Genomic DNA, 15,891 nt, shown 5'->3' on the forward strand with positions numbered 1-15,891 from the left:
TTTATTCTAAACAGCAAAGCAAAAACTGGCGATTGGACATCAATTTCCTATAGGCCTGATTCTTAAAGCCGTTCACAAAATTAGACGTGATCATGAGATAGCCAGTCACTCGTCGTCCAGTTCTAAAGAAGAAGCAAGAACATGATATAATGTTCAAGTCATGCTGCAGCTAAGATGATCAAGTCGGCGAGTCAGCTGTTCCCTTATGGGTGAAGTTGGGCTTGCAGGAATTCGTGTCCCATGGTCAAGTCTAAAGTCCGTCACCGACCCTCTTCTTCTGGATTAAGTTTGCATTTATTTGGCATCCCGCTTTGCTGGCTGACTCTTAAAGTAGCGATACCAGCTGCACCAATTTAAATTTTTGCTTCTTCTTCTTCCTCTGGCTGTACGGTCCTCGAAGGATCTTGGCCTCCTCTAACACCTTTCCCCACTCCTCTCTCACCAAGGCAACTCTCCTCCATGTCCTCACTCCCAGACTCCTAACATCCTCTTCTACCATTATCCAGCCACCTAATCCTCTCGGTCTTCCTCTTTTTCTCGCCCCCCCCCCTGGGTGTCCATTCGTTATCTTTTCAATCTTCCCCTCTTAATCAAAACCTACCAAATCCTGCTTCTGGTACGGCTCTCTTATTTCTCTGTTTTTTGCTAATTCTGTACCTTTCCCCTTCTTTCACGGGGCCAACAATTTTCCTCAGAAACTTCCTCTCCCAGGCATTAAGCAATTTTTTATCCTCCTTGGTTAACAACACCCAGGTCAAATTAAATTTTTGCTAATAATTTTTTTTTTTTTTAAGCACCAAACTTACCGACAGAATTTCAGCATCCAAATTCATGAAGATGAAAAAATTCTAACAGTTCTGATCTTCTCTGATACGTCACTGAAAAATAATTAACAGTTCTTATTTTGAATATCTCTCGGCAACTTGTTAAAAGTGCCGTTGATAGTTCTTCTTCTTTTTATCATGATCTTCTCAATTCAGACTCTTCAGGAACGTCATAGAAGTCTTTGATATGCTTTATCAGCATGACCGCATTTAATCCGGACATAATTCAAGCAAGCAAAGATCTTCAGTGTTATGTTCAGGTTTCAAACTAAATACGGACTCTCTCTTACTACAGTTTTGAATGTTCGAACTCATAGTTTTGAAACATATTCATTCCTCCCCAGGATGTACTCTCAATCGAAAGTTCTGATTGGAAAATGATTGTTTCAGTAATACGATTATACAGAGTGGCTGTTACAGCAACCTGAAAGATCCATTGTGGCTTCCTAATACAGCAGTATGTCTTTAAAAAAAAATAAATTGTAGGCATTTATAAATTGGTAAAAGTGTTAGTGTGAGTGAATGTGTTGATGAGCTCGAGTTTGCTTAACCCACATGGTTGTATACATCAACTACCTTTGTAGGCCTTGCGAGTATTGTATGTTTGTGATGACAGAGGAGGTGTTGTTAGACTGGGGTACCCGCAGGGATGCCAAGCTCCCTGAAGAAGTGGCTAGGTCCACTTCCCCCCTACGGGGTGTTTCAATGGTATGTGAATAATCAATAAATACTCACCGACGCTGACAATATTCGTTTCTTTTAGTTTTGTACATATCGTATTTTATATTTTTTTGTAGTGTAACTGAATTCTATGAAAGAAAAATGTTGTTTTTAAAACGCCGTCCTAAAATTGTCTGTTGCAGGTTGTGATTAATTTCTCCCTGTACCCAATAAAGACCAGCCGACAGATGTCACCTTGTGACGAAGGCTACATCTATATACCGCTAGCTTTCATGGCCATGTTATACTTAGTGTACCTAGTGGAGTGTTGGCATTGTACGGCCAGGATTGAGCTGGGATATCGTGTTGGGGTTGACACGGTCTTGCAGAAGGTACAACAGATGCGTGAAGCGCAGCCTATTGTTTGGTTAGTTGTAAAATTTAGATTTTTTTTGTTGTTATGTCTGGGTTGTACTTACCAAGAACTGATACGAAGAAGAGGGTGAGTGGAAAGAGAACTGACCTGTCTGGGAAACTAGGACATCATGGCCTGAATAGAGTGGAAATCTGTGCTTCTAAAATACAGGCCTGTCCAATCTCCCGAACCTGCATAACAATTTCATCTAGCTGCAAAACTCCTACAAAAAACAGCTCGAATTTTTTTGGTTTTTGTTTCGAAACTGATCTCTCACTTTAAGATCCCTGCAAAAGTAGTCCATGTGTAGGCACTCGCACGACTGTCTTATACAATAGTATAATAATACTCGCTAATTTTAAGAGTGGGTTAGAATGACAATCGTGGATAGAAGATACTTCAGCAGAAGATTTTTGGATATAGGAGTGGCTCAGGGGATTCTAGAGGTAATGGTACTCGAAAAGAAATCGTAACCATCCTTTCCGCCGGAACTGCCCTAAAACAAAAATCTCTCAGAACGAAGTTTTCAAATTGAGTTAAAAACAAAAAACATGTCTGCAAAATTATTAACTTTATATTATTAACTGGAAAATTAATAACTAACTGAATACATGCTCCAATATTATCGCATTTCCGTTTAAGGCCCCATTTCCTTTTTTTCAAATTACATAAAACTATCTAATAGATAATTTATACCCTCTAAAAATATCTTCAGGATTATATTTGAAAAGGGATTTTCCCACACAGTACCAAATATCGTGGATTTATTTGATATTTTTATATCTATTAAATACACAAAACATGTGATGATAAACATTTATCAGTTACAGACTCCAACTGTGTTATCTAGCTAGAGATTGCATAACGTATTGACCCGCATTTCTTGTCAGAGATGCCAGTAATTTCAAATTTTATTTATATATATTCGCTATTATCAGAATCGCTAACAGAGCATTAAACATATTGATAATCTTACTTATCTCTCTAAATACATAATTAAAATTTGAAAAGTTTAATTTTTGCGCTAATATTACTAAAAAAAAATTATTATTATTTACTGTAAATAAGGCTAATAGAAAGTAATAATAATAATAATAATAATAATAATAATAATAATAATAATATGCTTTATTAATTTTTTTAAATTTACAAAAACGCAATTTAATTTTTATCTAAAGCACCTACTGCATGGATCGAAGTCCGTCAGCAGAAGTTGACTCCTACTCAATTGTACTGTATCTAATGATTAAAACATATTTCATGTGTACATCTCAGAATAATAATATAACTAATGCAAAATGAATTACAAACAAAATTAAATTCTATCGAACAAAAATTTTAATTCTACCCAACTAAAAATTAAATTCCTTAATCAAAAAATTTCTGTATTTGCCAGCCGTTACATTATATTTATACAGTTTTTCCCAGTTATGACCGTTCATATAGCGAATAAATTCATTTTTTTCTAGTACGCCTTTACCAAAACATGCCTTCCTGAACTCTGTCAAAATCGGGCAAACTGCAATATAATGAAAAATATCTTCTAGCTCATGCAAATTACACAGTGAACATATCTGAGCTTCTTCACTACGGCCAACTCTGTAATTTAAATTAAATAAAGATCCTCTAATTTTGATTATATTTTGAATAAAAAACAAACTATTGGTATCAGTTATATAATGGTTAGGTCCAAAATCAAATGAAAGTTCTTTATAAATACTGTGCCACCTAGAATTCTGCATTCTATTTAAAAGATCGTTTTTGAAAGAAAGTCTCATCCCACCTAACAAGCCGTCCATTAAATTACCATCCACATTATAATGTAATTCATTATTGCCATGACTTCTACACATCGACAAGCAGTCCTTATACCAAAATAGTTTCTCGGCTATTATTTCTTTAGCTAATATTTTAGGAAGGCGTTCGTCAGGTAAAGTGAGAACTTTCTGTACATAGTCATAGTGCAGTTTAAATGTATAAAAAAACAGAGGTTGAAATCCAGTCTCCAAATATAATATATAATTAGGAGAATTCCAGGGAAGAGAAAAAAGCCTTTTTAGAAAATACGTATTTAATTTTTCCACTATATCCACTCTCATGAATCCCCAAACCTGCGCACCGTAGCAAATTATTGATTTAAAAACACTATTAAAAATTTTAAATTTTGCTGATATAGGAATGTTATTGTTCTTAAGTATTCTATTATAAACTGACATAATACAAAATTTGGCAGCACGTAACTTCTCTTCAAAATGATGTTTAAAGGTAATTGAGGCGTTAACCATATTCCTAAATATTTATATTTGTTTGTAATTTCAATTTTATTTCCTTCAAACTTCCAGCATTCGCCACGGGCTAATTTACCACCATTTCTAAATATTAGTATTTTTGATTTATTCAAATTCAGAGATAAATTCCATAAATCACAATATGTAGCTAATCTGTTAATCATGCATTGAAGGACCAGAGGTTCGCTAGCCATCATTACCACATCATCCGCGTAAAGTAAACACCTGATCTTCATGCCCGCCACCATAGTTCCCCCCTCAATGTAGTCGTAAAAATCATTTAAAAAAAGCGAAAAGAGGGTGGGGGACAACAAACAACCCTGTTTAAGGCCGATCATAGTATTGAAACTTGCCGTCACACCGTTTTGTGTCCAGACCGCAGACTCGGTATTACCGTACAAACCTCTCAAAACTTCGATAAATTTACACGAAACACCCTGTGCATATAATTTATAATATAAAGAATCTCTTTCTGGCGAGTCAAAGGCTGATTTAAAATCAATAAAAAATCAATATAATTTTTGCCTTTTCTTCAGGGTTTTTAATTTTTTAATATTAAACAAATTAAATATTTGATCATTGGCCGAATAACCCCTTCTAAACCCAGCCTGACATTCATTCAAAATATCATTCTCATTGATCCAAAGTTGCAATCTTTCCAATAACAAACCTGTAAACAGTTTAGAGATGCAATCTGAGAAAGAAATACCCCTATAATTTTGCACATCATTAATATTACCATTTTTGTATAAAGGGAAAACAATAGATTTAACAAAGCTTTCGGGAACCAGAGCGGTATCGTAAATAAAATTAAAAAGATCTAACAGTTTCTGCAGAAAGTTGGTAGGACTATTTTTGAAGAACTCGTAAGGCACCCTGTCGAAACCGGGGGCCTTACCATTCTTTGCCTTTTTCAAAACACTCAAAAGTTCATTCAATTGAAATTTCTCATCCATTATTGGTACAACAGAATATGGTGGAACATAACTAATATTTACAACACAATCAGATACATTCAATAGATTTTTGAAATATTGAAACCATTCATTACATTTAATTTGTGATCCCACAGTAAAGTTTGTATTTTTTAAATTTTTTATTAAATGCCAAAAACTTTTTGTATCGTAAGCTTCACCTAACTTCGCACACAAACTTAAATAAAAGTTCTTTTTCTTAAATTTAATTAAATCTTTATACTGTTTATTTATTTTAACATACATTCTTCTAAATAAGTCTATATTCGTATTTCTGAACAGGTTCAAGAGTGCAAAACATTTCTTTCTAACTTGTCTACATTCTGTATCGAACCATTTTTGTTTACATTTGGTACTTGCAACTTTATTCAATATTTTATTATTTCCTAAATGTGATGATGCTTTTATCGCATCTATAAACCAGTTTACAGCTTCTTGTGGGTTTGTCGGTACATCAATTACATTATCAACATAATTATCTAATTTGCAATTAAATTGTTTTTCATCAATTTCTGTCCACGGAAGTTTAGGCAATAATGGAAATAAAATCTCTTCTGGTTCCCTTTCACCCACATTTAGTGTTAATAAGACCGGCATATGATCTGAATATAAACATGGCATTACATTAAAATCCTTCACTAAATGTAAAATATCCAAGGCGACCGCACATACATCATTTACGGAACTACCAACGCCCCCTACAAAGGTAAATTCCCCATCTATATCCCCCGGTGTTCTCCCATTTAAAACTACAAAATTATAATTATCACATAATTCCAGAAATTGTTTTCCTTTTTTATTTTCTACTTTATCCTTTGACTTTCTTTCCACATTAAATTTAAATTCGTCTGTTATAACCTCAATGGGGACTGATTGGCCACCACCTATCCTTATATTACAATCACCTACAATTACAAATTTATAATTAGGATAATTATCTAATAAATTAATTATACTTTCAAAATCTATTTGCCATTCATTTATTCTCATATATACCGGTAAGATATAAAACTCCTCCATACCCACTTTACACTGAACAATATCAAAATTTTCTAAATTAACAAAATCAAAAACTACCTTATTTAAAAAATTATTCTTTTTCTTTACTCCAAATAAACAGCCTCCCTTCGCTCTTCCAAATACATGATCACGTTTTGCACTCTTCCATTTCAAATTAAAACCTTCAAAATACTTTTCAAAATAACAGAAATCTTTTTCTTCCACAAACGTCTCAAAGAGAAAAAATACCTCATAACTTTTAATCAAATTGAAGAACATAAACTTTTCTTTTTTATTATTAAGCCCAGCCACATTGTAACTCAAAATTGAACACTCCCCACCTTCACTATCAAAAACTACTGGCGCTTCTAGTTTTTTGGAATGTTTTGAACCAATAAATCTTCATTGTTCACATACCCTTCAAACAATTTCAAATCCTCTTCATGCTTCGTTGTGACTCCTTGCTCATCACTCCAAAAAAATTTTTTATTTCTAAATAAAAGATAATCATCCCTAATCAGTACCCTGGCTTCCTTATTCTTCTCCAGAATTTGATTTTTAAGTTCCAAAAACTTTTTCCTTCTCTTCCTATCTTGATAAGTCATATCTTTTTGAATCCATAATCCCGTATTTTTTAATTTTCTGGCATTTTTTAAAATTAAATGAACATCAGATAGCTTGAGGAACTCTACCAAGATTAAATTATTATTTTTTCCAAATGTGAACGCCCTATCAACTAGCGGTTCTTTTATTCCCAAACTCTGAATACAGAATTCTTTTATAATTTTAATCAAATCCTCTTCTTTTTTTATGTCTTGAAAACCACCAAATATAAGATTTTTGGCCTTACCTTTTCTCAATAAAAATTCCATATTTCTTTGCATCACTTTGTTCTGTTCTTTCAATAGTACTACCTCCTCTTTCAGTTTTATATTTTCATCAATTATTTTATCTATTTTATTTTCAATAATTTTCAAATCATTCTTTGTCGGTACATCTGCAAATTTTTTATCTAATAATTCGCTTAAAAAATCTCGTAGTTTTTCATCCATCATTTTATTAATTTCACTATAGGATTGTGTGACTTGTACCCTTTTCAGACTCTCCTCAGGAGAACTGTTACTTCTTGGTCGTTTAAAAGCAACTTGTACTGACGGGGAATTACTCTCACAATCCTTATTTAATTTATCGTCAATATTGCTGCTCATCAGTCTCTATAAACCTTGATGCGGCTTCAGCAATAAGTAGAATGACGGTGGGCGTGGCACTCTTGTAAATTCCCCACTTTTAAATTTATAACCAATCCCCACCACTCAAAACAGATTACTTATCAATGCGATAAATTTTTAATGTTTTATAATGATTCATATTATTAATTAATTATTAGTATTTCGAACAGTTTTCAATTTTGAGTTTACAAAATTTCGACCACCGAAATTTTGGGAAAACATAATAGAAAAGTGGGTAAACAAGAAAAAATCAAAATTTCGACCACCGAAATTTGGGAAAACATAATAGAAAAGTGGGTAAACAAGAAAAAATCAAAATTTCGACCACCGAAATTTGGGAAAACATAATAGAAAAGTGGGTAAACAAGAAAAAATCAAAATTTCGACCACCGAAATTTGGGAAAACATAATAGAAAAGTGGGTAAACAAGAAAAAATCAAAATTTCGACCACCGAAATTTGGGAAAACATAATAGAAAAGTGGGTAAACAAGAAAAAATCAAAATTTCGACCACCGAAATTTGGGAAAACATAATAGAAAAGTGGGTAAACAAGAAAAAATCAAAATTTCGACCACCGAAATTTGGGAAAACATAATAGAAAAGTGGGTAAACAAGAAAAAATCAAAATTTCGACCACCGAAATTTGGGAAAACATAATAGAAAAGTGGGTAAACAAGAAAAAATCAAAATTTCGACCACCGAAATTTGGGAAAACATAATAGAAAAGTGGGTAAACAAGAAAAAATCAAAATTTCGACCACCGAAATTTGGGAAAACATAATAGAAAAGTGGGTAAACAAGAAAAAATCAAAATTTCGACCACCGAAATTTGGGAAAACATAATAGAAAAGTGGGTAAACAAGAAAAAATCAAAATTTCGACCACCGAAATTTGGGAAAACATAATAGAAAAGTGGGTAAACAAGAAAAAATCAAAATTTCGACCACCGAAATTTGGGAAAACATAATAGAAAAGTGGGTAAACAAGAAAAAATCAAAATTTCGACCACCGAAATTTGGGAAAACATAATAGAAAAGTGGGTAAACAAGAAAAAAAATCAACCAAAGCGGTAGTGCTATATCTTTACTGGCTGAATTTTGCAGCCTTAGTTCTGAAACTTTTATTTGAAACATCTTCCCCAAGGGAAATTCATTTTAGGGGGAGCTCTAAGGTGGAAGTGTGGGAGTTAATACTTCCCTTCCAGGTGTTACTTTAGGGCGAACACTTGCTGTAATATTAATAAAGAATAAATAAATTGCTTATGTGTTTAAGGAAATTGGGAGGTTGACCGCAACTGCGCACTGATTCAAATTCAAATTCAGATACTCATCGTTTTTAAATAAGGCTAAAATGTTTACTGTTTGTTTACCATCTGACTGGTTGTGAACAGGTTATGAAGGTTGTGAAGGTTACAACAACCAAAAAATAATATCGATAAAAAAAAAAATCAACATTTACGATCTAATTGTTGTTCATTATTTTTGGTGACTGATTCATAGTTTCAATAGGATGAAAAAATTATTGCCATTTCAGTCGTGATACATTTATTATGCCGCGAGCTTTCGACCTAGGGATTAGGTCATCTTCAGGGCTGTGGAACATATTTACAGTTCGTTAACAATGATTCTATTGAAATGAATATGTATAATATAACGAAATTTACAAAAATTATTTACCTTGTTTACAAAGTAATATTTGTCAAATCTTATATACGAAATTGAATGCAAAGACTGTCACAAAAAATATATAGGCGAAACATCACAGAACTTAAAAGAAAAAGACTGTACCAACACTCTTACGACACAAAACTAAAAAAAGAACACCACAGCACTTTCCTTACACAGCACAGAAAATCATCACACTTTCCATTTCCCCAAACACAAAGATACTTAAATTCAGAAACCAACACACCAAAAAAGGAAAGTGCTAGAATTGATAGACATATCTAAGACAGAAAACAGTTTAAATTTCAAAACAGACACGAACAATTTAAATAACATATACGGCAAACTTACTACAAAATTACTTGACAATTGGCAACACTGACTTCCACACAACCTAACACATATTACACACAGACCGATCACACTCAGTCCATGAACAGACAAGACAGAAGACACACCAACCCTCTAATAGAAACATTGTTAACAATCTGTAAATATGTTCCACAGCCCTGAAGATGACCTAGTCCCTAGGTCGAAAGCTCGGCAAAATAAATGTATCTCGACTGAAATGGCAATTATATTTTCATTCTATTTATGATCTATTTAACATTTTTCAAGGTATAGCGCAGGGTCCCTGAAGAGTCCTATGGAGGGGGCGGAAGCTACCTAAATTTCTCGAAGACTGTCTCATTCTGGAAATGCAGCTATAGAAGTGGGTTTTTTTGTTCTCACGAAAGAAATTAATTCGATGTATAAACAGGTGACACGGTAGTCGAGCGGTTATAGGCTAGACCCGCAAAGCTAAGATGTATTGTTGGTTTAGTGGGTTCGATTCCCCCGGTCTAGGCCTTGGATTTTATTTAATGGTTAATATGAGAAATTTATAGTAAAGTATGTTGGGCGGTTATAGGCTAGACCCGCAAAGCTAAGATGTATTGTTGGTTTAGTGGGTTCGATTCCCCCGGTCTAGGCCTTGGATTTTATTTAATGGTTAATATGAGAAATTTAACAGTAAAGTATGTTAGGCGGTTATAGGCTAGACCCGCAAAGCTAAGATGTATTGTTGGTTTAGTGGGTTCGATTCCCCTGGTCTAGGGTCTTGGATTTTATTTAATGGTTAATATGAGAAATTTAACAGTAAAGTATGTTAGGCGGTTATAGGCTAGACCCGCAAAGCTAAGATGTATTGTTGGTTTAGTGGGTTCGATTCCCCTGGTCTAGGGTCTTGGATTTTATTTAATGGTTAATATGAGAAATTTAACAGTAAAGTATGTTAGGCGGTTATAGGCTAGACCCGCAAAGCTAAGATGTATTGTTGGTTTAGTGGGTTCGATTCCCCCGGTCTAGGCCTTGGATTTTATTTAATGGTTAATATGAGAAATTTATAGTAAAGTATGTTGGGCGGTTATAGGCTAGACCCGCAAAGCTAAGATGTATTGTTGGTTTAGTGGGTTCGATTCCCCTGGTCTAGGGTCTTGGATTTTATTTAATGGTTATTATGAGAAAATAGTAAAGTATGTTTGCTAGTCGTCTCCATCGACGACACGGTAGTTGGACGTAAAGACCGCTTGAAAAAAAATAGGCATTACTTTACATAATCACTGTTTTTTTAAGACAAGTGTTTAAGAATTAATTATTATGAAAAGGAGGTCCGAAAGACCCGTTTCCTTACTTTTTGTTCTGTGGAACAAAAAAAGAAAAAAGATTCGAACCTCCTGGGATATGACTAAGGTCCTACGAATGTCGCACACATAGAAACAAAAGGAAATGCAGGACAATTCCCTTATATTTTAGACAAGTTTTAGCTACAGATTACTCTTGGTTTTCAGTTGGCTTATAAGGCGGCCAGCAAACTTTGGCGAACATTTGGGTAGGCACAGTCCTATAGTCGGTTCCTTCCATCTTCTTGAATGGTATCGGATTGTTGAAGTGCATCTGCTCCAAGAATCTATCCATATAATTGATCAGCTCATTATGATCCTTCACATTTCTGACGTATTCAAATTGTAGCGCACCCAAAACTTTCTCAAAATGTCCCAACGATTGTAGTACTTGCACTTTCAGCTTGGCTGGCATGCCGGACAAGATCTCGTCCATCCGTTCCACCACACGGCCAGTTAATTTCTCCAAACATATTAATAGTTCTTCTTGCATTATTCTTGAATCAAGATCTTCCTCATCTTCGCGCAATTCATGGTTTTTAACAGCTTGAATAGTGTCACAGTATTGGGCGCCTAAGCTTACTAAATAATTATATTTTTCTAAAAATTGGTCGCTTTCTTTCTGTAGTGTTTTACATTCTTTGTCGATGCCGTCGACCTTTCTACGTAGATTTTGTATGTATTTTGTTGTATTCATTATGTTGTTAGTCTTACGTCTTAATTCTGTCATCTCTTTTTCCACGGTAGCAGCCTCTTTTTGTCTTTTCTCCAAGATTATTTCATAATTTTCCACTTTCTTTTTGGAGTCTTCTATCTAAAACAAAAAGTTCCGTTTAGAACACTCGCTTACCGATTGACTGATTGCTGTGATGAATAGCATCAAGAACCTAGAGACTCTCCCCAGCCATCCTACATCCACACTCTTATTCTACATTCGCGCTCAACCTCATCATTCTGGCAAATAAGTACATTCATTCTAATAAATACTTTCATAGTTATTCCAAACCTAGCCAATCGTACCTCACTTCAGACCATTATGTATAATATAATGGTTGGACAGGCCACTAAATAACTACTCGGTACAACATAATCGAGGCGTCACGATAGCCGAGCGGTTATAGGCTAGACCCGCAAAGCTATGATGTATGGTTGGTTTAGTGGGTTCGATTCCCCTGGTCTAGGTTCTTGGATTTTATTTAATGGTTAATATGAGAAATTTATAGTAAAGTATGTTAGGCGGTTATAGGCTAGACCCGCAAAGCTATGATGTATGGTTGGTTTAGTGGGTTCGATTCCACCCGGCTAGGCCTCCGTCTACGACACCTAATTGGACGTAAAGCTCGCCTGAAAAAATTGGCAATTACTTTATTTATTTTTGTTTTTTACAGCATAACCGAGAGAACTACTAGGGGAGAACACTGCAGTTATTACCCAGTGTTTCCTTAGCTTCTATTGAATAACAGAAAATCATAGAAGACCTGGTTTTCTTTCTGAATAAATCCTAAAAGAAAATGAAAATCAATTCAGTATTTACTGAATACGTTACCTTTGCCAAATAGTGGTCGTATTGTTTGATCAGTCTGTCCTCGTATTTGATCATTCTAGTCAGGTAATTGATATCGATAGTTTTCGATTCATTGACCTTGTCCATCACGGCTAGTCTATGGTTACGCCAGTCCTTATCAGCATCCATGGCCAGTTGATGGTACTTATTCAGATAGAAAGTGTTCAAATTTAATATTGGATCTGACATGCGTTTATTATAGTTTTCTTTCATCTCGAAATATTTCTGTTTGTTCTCTTCCCAGAACTTATGGCGTTTCCTCTTCTCAATGCCGTATATGTCGTTTTTGTTGCCCATCTTCCTGGCACGTTCCTTGTAGATTTCTCTCACTCTATCCTTGTACTCAATTATCTCATGCCAGAGTTTTATTTCATAGTCTTTATCATGAGCATCCACTAGCTCCATATTGTCTAAGCCGATCAGTTCGTCCGCATTTTTACACCTTTCTTCCAGTGTATAATCGGCATATTTCATCTGTTGTTTTATAAATTTCAATTCATCACTTACTTCTGGAAGTGTTTGGCTATATTCTTCCAGCGCCATCATCTTTAAAGCTTTCTGCTGTTTGCATGTCTCGCGCAGATTATCAATGCATGTCTTCATCCAGCCTAGTTCACGTCTGGCCTCGCTTTGCACTCTTCTCGCCTTATAGATCTTCTTGATTAACTGTTTGTTGAAGGTGACCAGTTGTTCAGAGGTCATGGGACCTATGTTCACGTCGCCGACCATGATCTGTTGTGGCTTTTCATTTTTTCCTTTACTTGGTTTCTTAACCTTCGCCATTTAGAAGACTCGACAGAAACAAGTTATAATAAAACAGAAAGGTATTTCTACAAATATTTGGTTTCCAAGAACACCTGTGCTGAGAGACTTCAACAAAATATTTTACATTATTTAGAAAAATTAAAGTCATACTGATCATATGATTTTAATTATTCCACATTTACACTACAGCAATCTACTTTTTATTTTAGCATTGGTTTGAGAGTTATTAATTTACTCGCATCTTCCAGTATGTCTTCTACTGCAAGAAGATCTCTGGAACTCAGCCTGGATTGTCTGATAGATTTGCTGTTGTTAGGTAGGAATTTGAGTGTGTCGCCGTGCTCAGTAAGTCGGTTATGGAAACGTCTGTTATTTCCGTCTTTAAATACTGTAATTCGTAAGATTGGTAAAATAGGTTTGATTCATATTATGGCGTCTATCATTTGTTTTCGTATAATCGACTGCTTAGACCAGAGGTCGCCAAATTGGCCTATATAGACCCCCAGGGGTCTATTTAACAAAAGTAGTGGGTCGATCTGAGCTAGGGGATCGATTGGGGGGTCTTATTTATAATTACTTATCATTTAATAAATATTAAGGTATTTAAACTTCAACATTAAGATATTTTTCATAAAACTATTGTTGACACAATGTAAAATTACTTTAATAAATGTGTTAAAATCATAAAATACATGTACATGCACAGTACCTAATAGATAGTTTTATTTTTAATTAACTGAAAATTTACTTTTATGGGGGGTCGATGGAGATTTCGAAAAATTATATTGGGGGGTCCATGATCAAAAAAGTTTGGCCACCCCTGGCTTAGACCGAAGACAAGCTAAGTACAGATTTTTATAGCACGACGGTTAGGATTTCAGTACTGCTTTCTAGATTGTTGATTGATAATGTATTCTACTGAAGCAGCCCTTTTAGAGACAGGCCTACCAACCTTTGCCCTTAGTCAAATTTTTCTCGTGTGAAAATATTTAAATAAAATTTACAGATCTGCAAATATTTTTTTATTTGGCATTTCCGGTTGAGAAAATCAATGGCCGAGTTTAGTCAGATTCACTGTCGGCAAACCACAGTTTCAGTTTGCGGCAATTTTTTGCTTTCGAGATTTTTTTCATTATTTCACAATACATGGATCATTTTCGAACCCAGGGTATCTCTGGCCGGGTATTTCTGGTGAAAGCTCAAGCTTAGCTCCTGGCTGGTTTCATGTCCTGTTTAGGCGCCTGAGTAACTTATGATTGTGTGGTTTGTTGGTGCTAAAAAAAAATTGTTTCTAAGATAAGTTGCGCTCCCCAGGCCCTTTTTTGGAAATCATTGTTTTGCATATCTTGGTGCATGAAACTTGAATTATGTTTTTCTTAGAATCATGCATAACCCTTTGGGAGGGATTTTTTTAAAAATGTCCTAGATATCGTACATTTAGTGTTCGTAGCTAAGTGGTTGTTGCACGAAATTCCCTCGCTGTGATCCAGGGGTTTGTGAATCACTAAATTGTTTACTTCTTAGATGTTCTCTTTCTGGGAGCCTCTAACCGCAAACTGTAAGGGCTGTGTTATCTGTATCCAGAGGCCAGCAATGCAAAAAAAAAAAAAGGTCTTGGGTGCCAAAAAAGGACTTAGAAACTGGGCGCCTAACATTAAATAAAATAATTCAAACTTGCAACCTATCTATTGGAATACTGGTTTACTGGTATTTCTTTTTTTGCAGGTGGAAGGCGGTTTGCTACCATTACGTCCGCAGGAAAAGGCAGGTGACCAGATACAGGAACGGCGATGCATACACCAGCACCCAGGTGTACTACGAACGGGTCAATTCGCACGCTGCAGCTGCTAGTTTTGTGTTCGCATATTGTGGTGTAAAGGATATCTCTAGGCGACTAGTCTTGGACCAAGCCAAAGGATCCATTACCAAGATTCGTTTTAGTAAAGGTAATCCGATTACGTATTTACTTCGTCCCCCTTAATCCACCAAATTGGATTTGCCTCAAATCCAGGTCACTCTAGAGCACTGAAAAAGTAAAAAAGCTCCAGGCGCCAATAACCTCAGATGTTATTAAACATCTGAATTAGTACAAACGAAAAAATAATAAATTTTACAAAAGTTAGACGTGAGCGCTACTCTGTGGCCATTTTACAAACTAGTCTTGGCGCTTCTCACACTGTGGTCATTTGTTGAACTTCTGCCTGGACAGTAATAAGTACTTTCTAATTTGGCTGAAACATTAGATTTCGGTTGGGCCCCACCACTTATACGAGTATTTTAAACTTTTTTTTATCTGGACAATTCTACTAAGAGCACTTTTTTTGAAAAGTATTTGGCGATTCCCCTTAAAGTACCATTTCACTATAATATTTATGGTCCTACTTCTGGTATATCATTAAGGAAGGTTAAATGTGTTTATAAACTTCGAAGACAACTTCACTATCGATAACACCATTCAAATTTTTTGCTATTCAGGAACTAAATTGTCTCCTCCTCTTCCCTTTATATTTGTGTGCGTATGTGTGAGTGAAGTTTTAAGTTTGAAACAAAAAAAAAACGAAGAAGCTTAAACTTCTAGAAGTACTTGAATACTTCTTTCAGTACTCTAATGTAACCCGACCAAAAACCCCTCTTCCGGAAACTCTACTTAATTTCTTTTCTCCCAGTCGTTGGAAAAGATTTTCTTCTTAACTTGAGATACCCATATTTTCCGAAGAGGATCTTTTCATTTTTCATAATTAGAACTTTCAAATTTTATTTCAAAAATCACGAATGTAATACACATTTTAACATTTTTTACGATTGAAGTAGACAACCAAAAATACCATTTTCCAGGAGTTTTCCATA

The 15,891-nt window shown here is 34.9% G+C and overlaps 2 protein-coding genes across 2 annotated transcripts in view; one reads left to right on the top strand and one right to left on the bottom strand.

Annotated features, from left to right (window-relative positions):
- The first annotated feature begins 1,667 nt into the window (after window positions 1-1,667).
- Window positions 1,668-15,891, top strand: part of LOC141452112 (transmembrane protein 151B-like) — a 59,418-nt gene continuing 45,194 nt past the window's right edge. The window contains exons 1-2 of the mRNA XM_074123981.1: window positions 1,668-1,911; window positions 14,770-14,990. Of these exons, the coding sequence (XP_073980082.1) occupies window positions 1,733-1,911; window positions 14,770-14,990 (400 nt within the window). The 5' untranslated portion in view covers window positions 1,668-1,732. The remainder of the gene's footprint in view (window positions 1,912-14,769; window positions 14,991-15,891) is intronic.
- On the bottom strand, window positions 10,823-13,188 carry LOC141452110 (uncharacterized). Its single transcript, XM_074123979.1, has 2 exons — window positions 12,262-13,188; window positions 10,823-11,529 (listed from the first exon to the last, which is right to left on the bottom strand). The coding sequence occupies exons 1-2, from the start codon at window positions 13,060-13,062 to the stop codon at window positions 10,867-10,869; spliced, it is 1,464 nt and encodes a 487-aa protein (XP_073980080.1). The 5' UTR covers window positions 13,063-13,188; the 3' UTR covers window positions 10,823-10,866.

This window comes from Rhodnius prolixus, unplaced genomic scaffold (genome assembly GCF_049639745.1).
Source record: "Rhodnius prolixus isolate KJV_2025 unplaced genomic scaffold, Rpr scaffold_56, whole genome shotgun sequence".
In the NCBI taxonomy this organism is placed as follows: Eukaryota; Metazoa; Arthropoda; class Insecta; order Hemiptera; family Reduviidae; genus Rhodnius; species Rhodnius prolixus.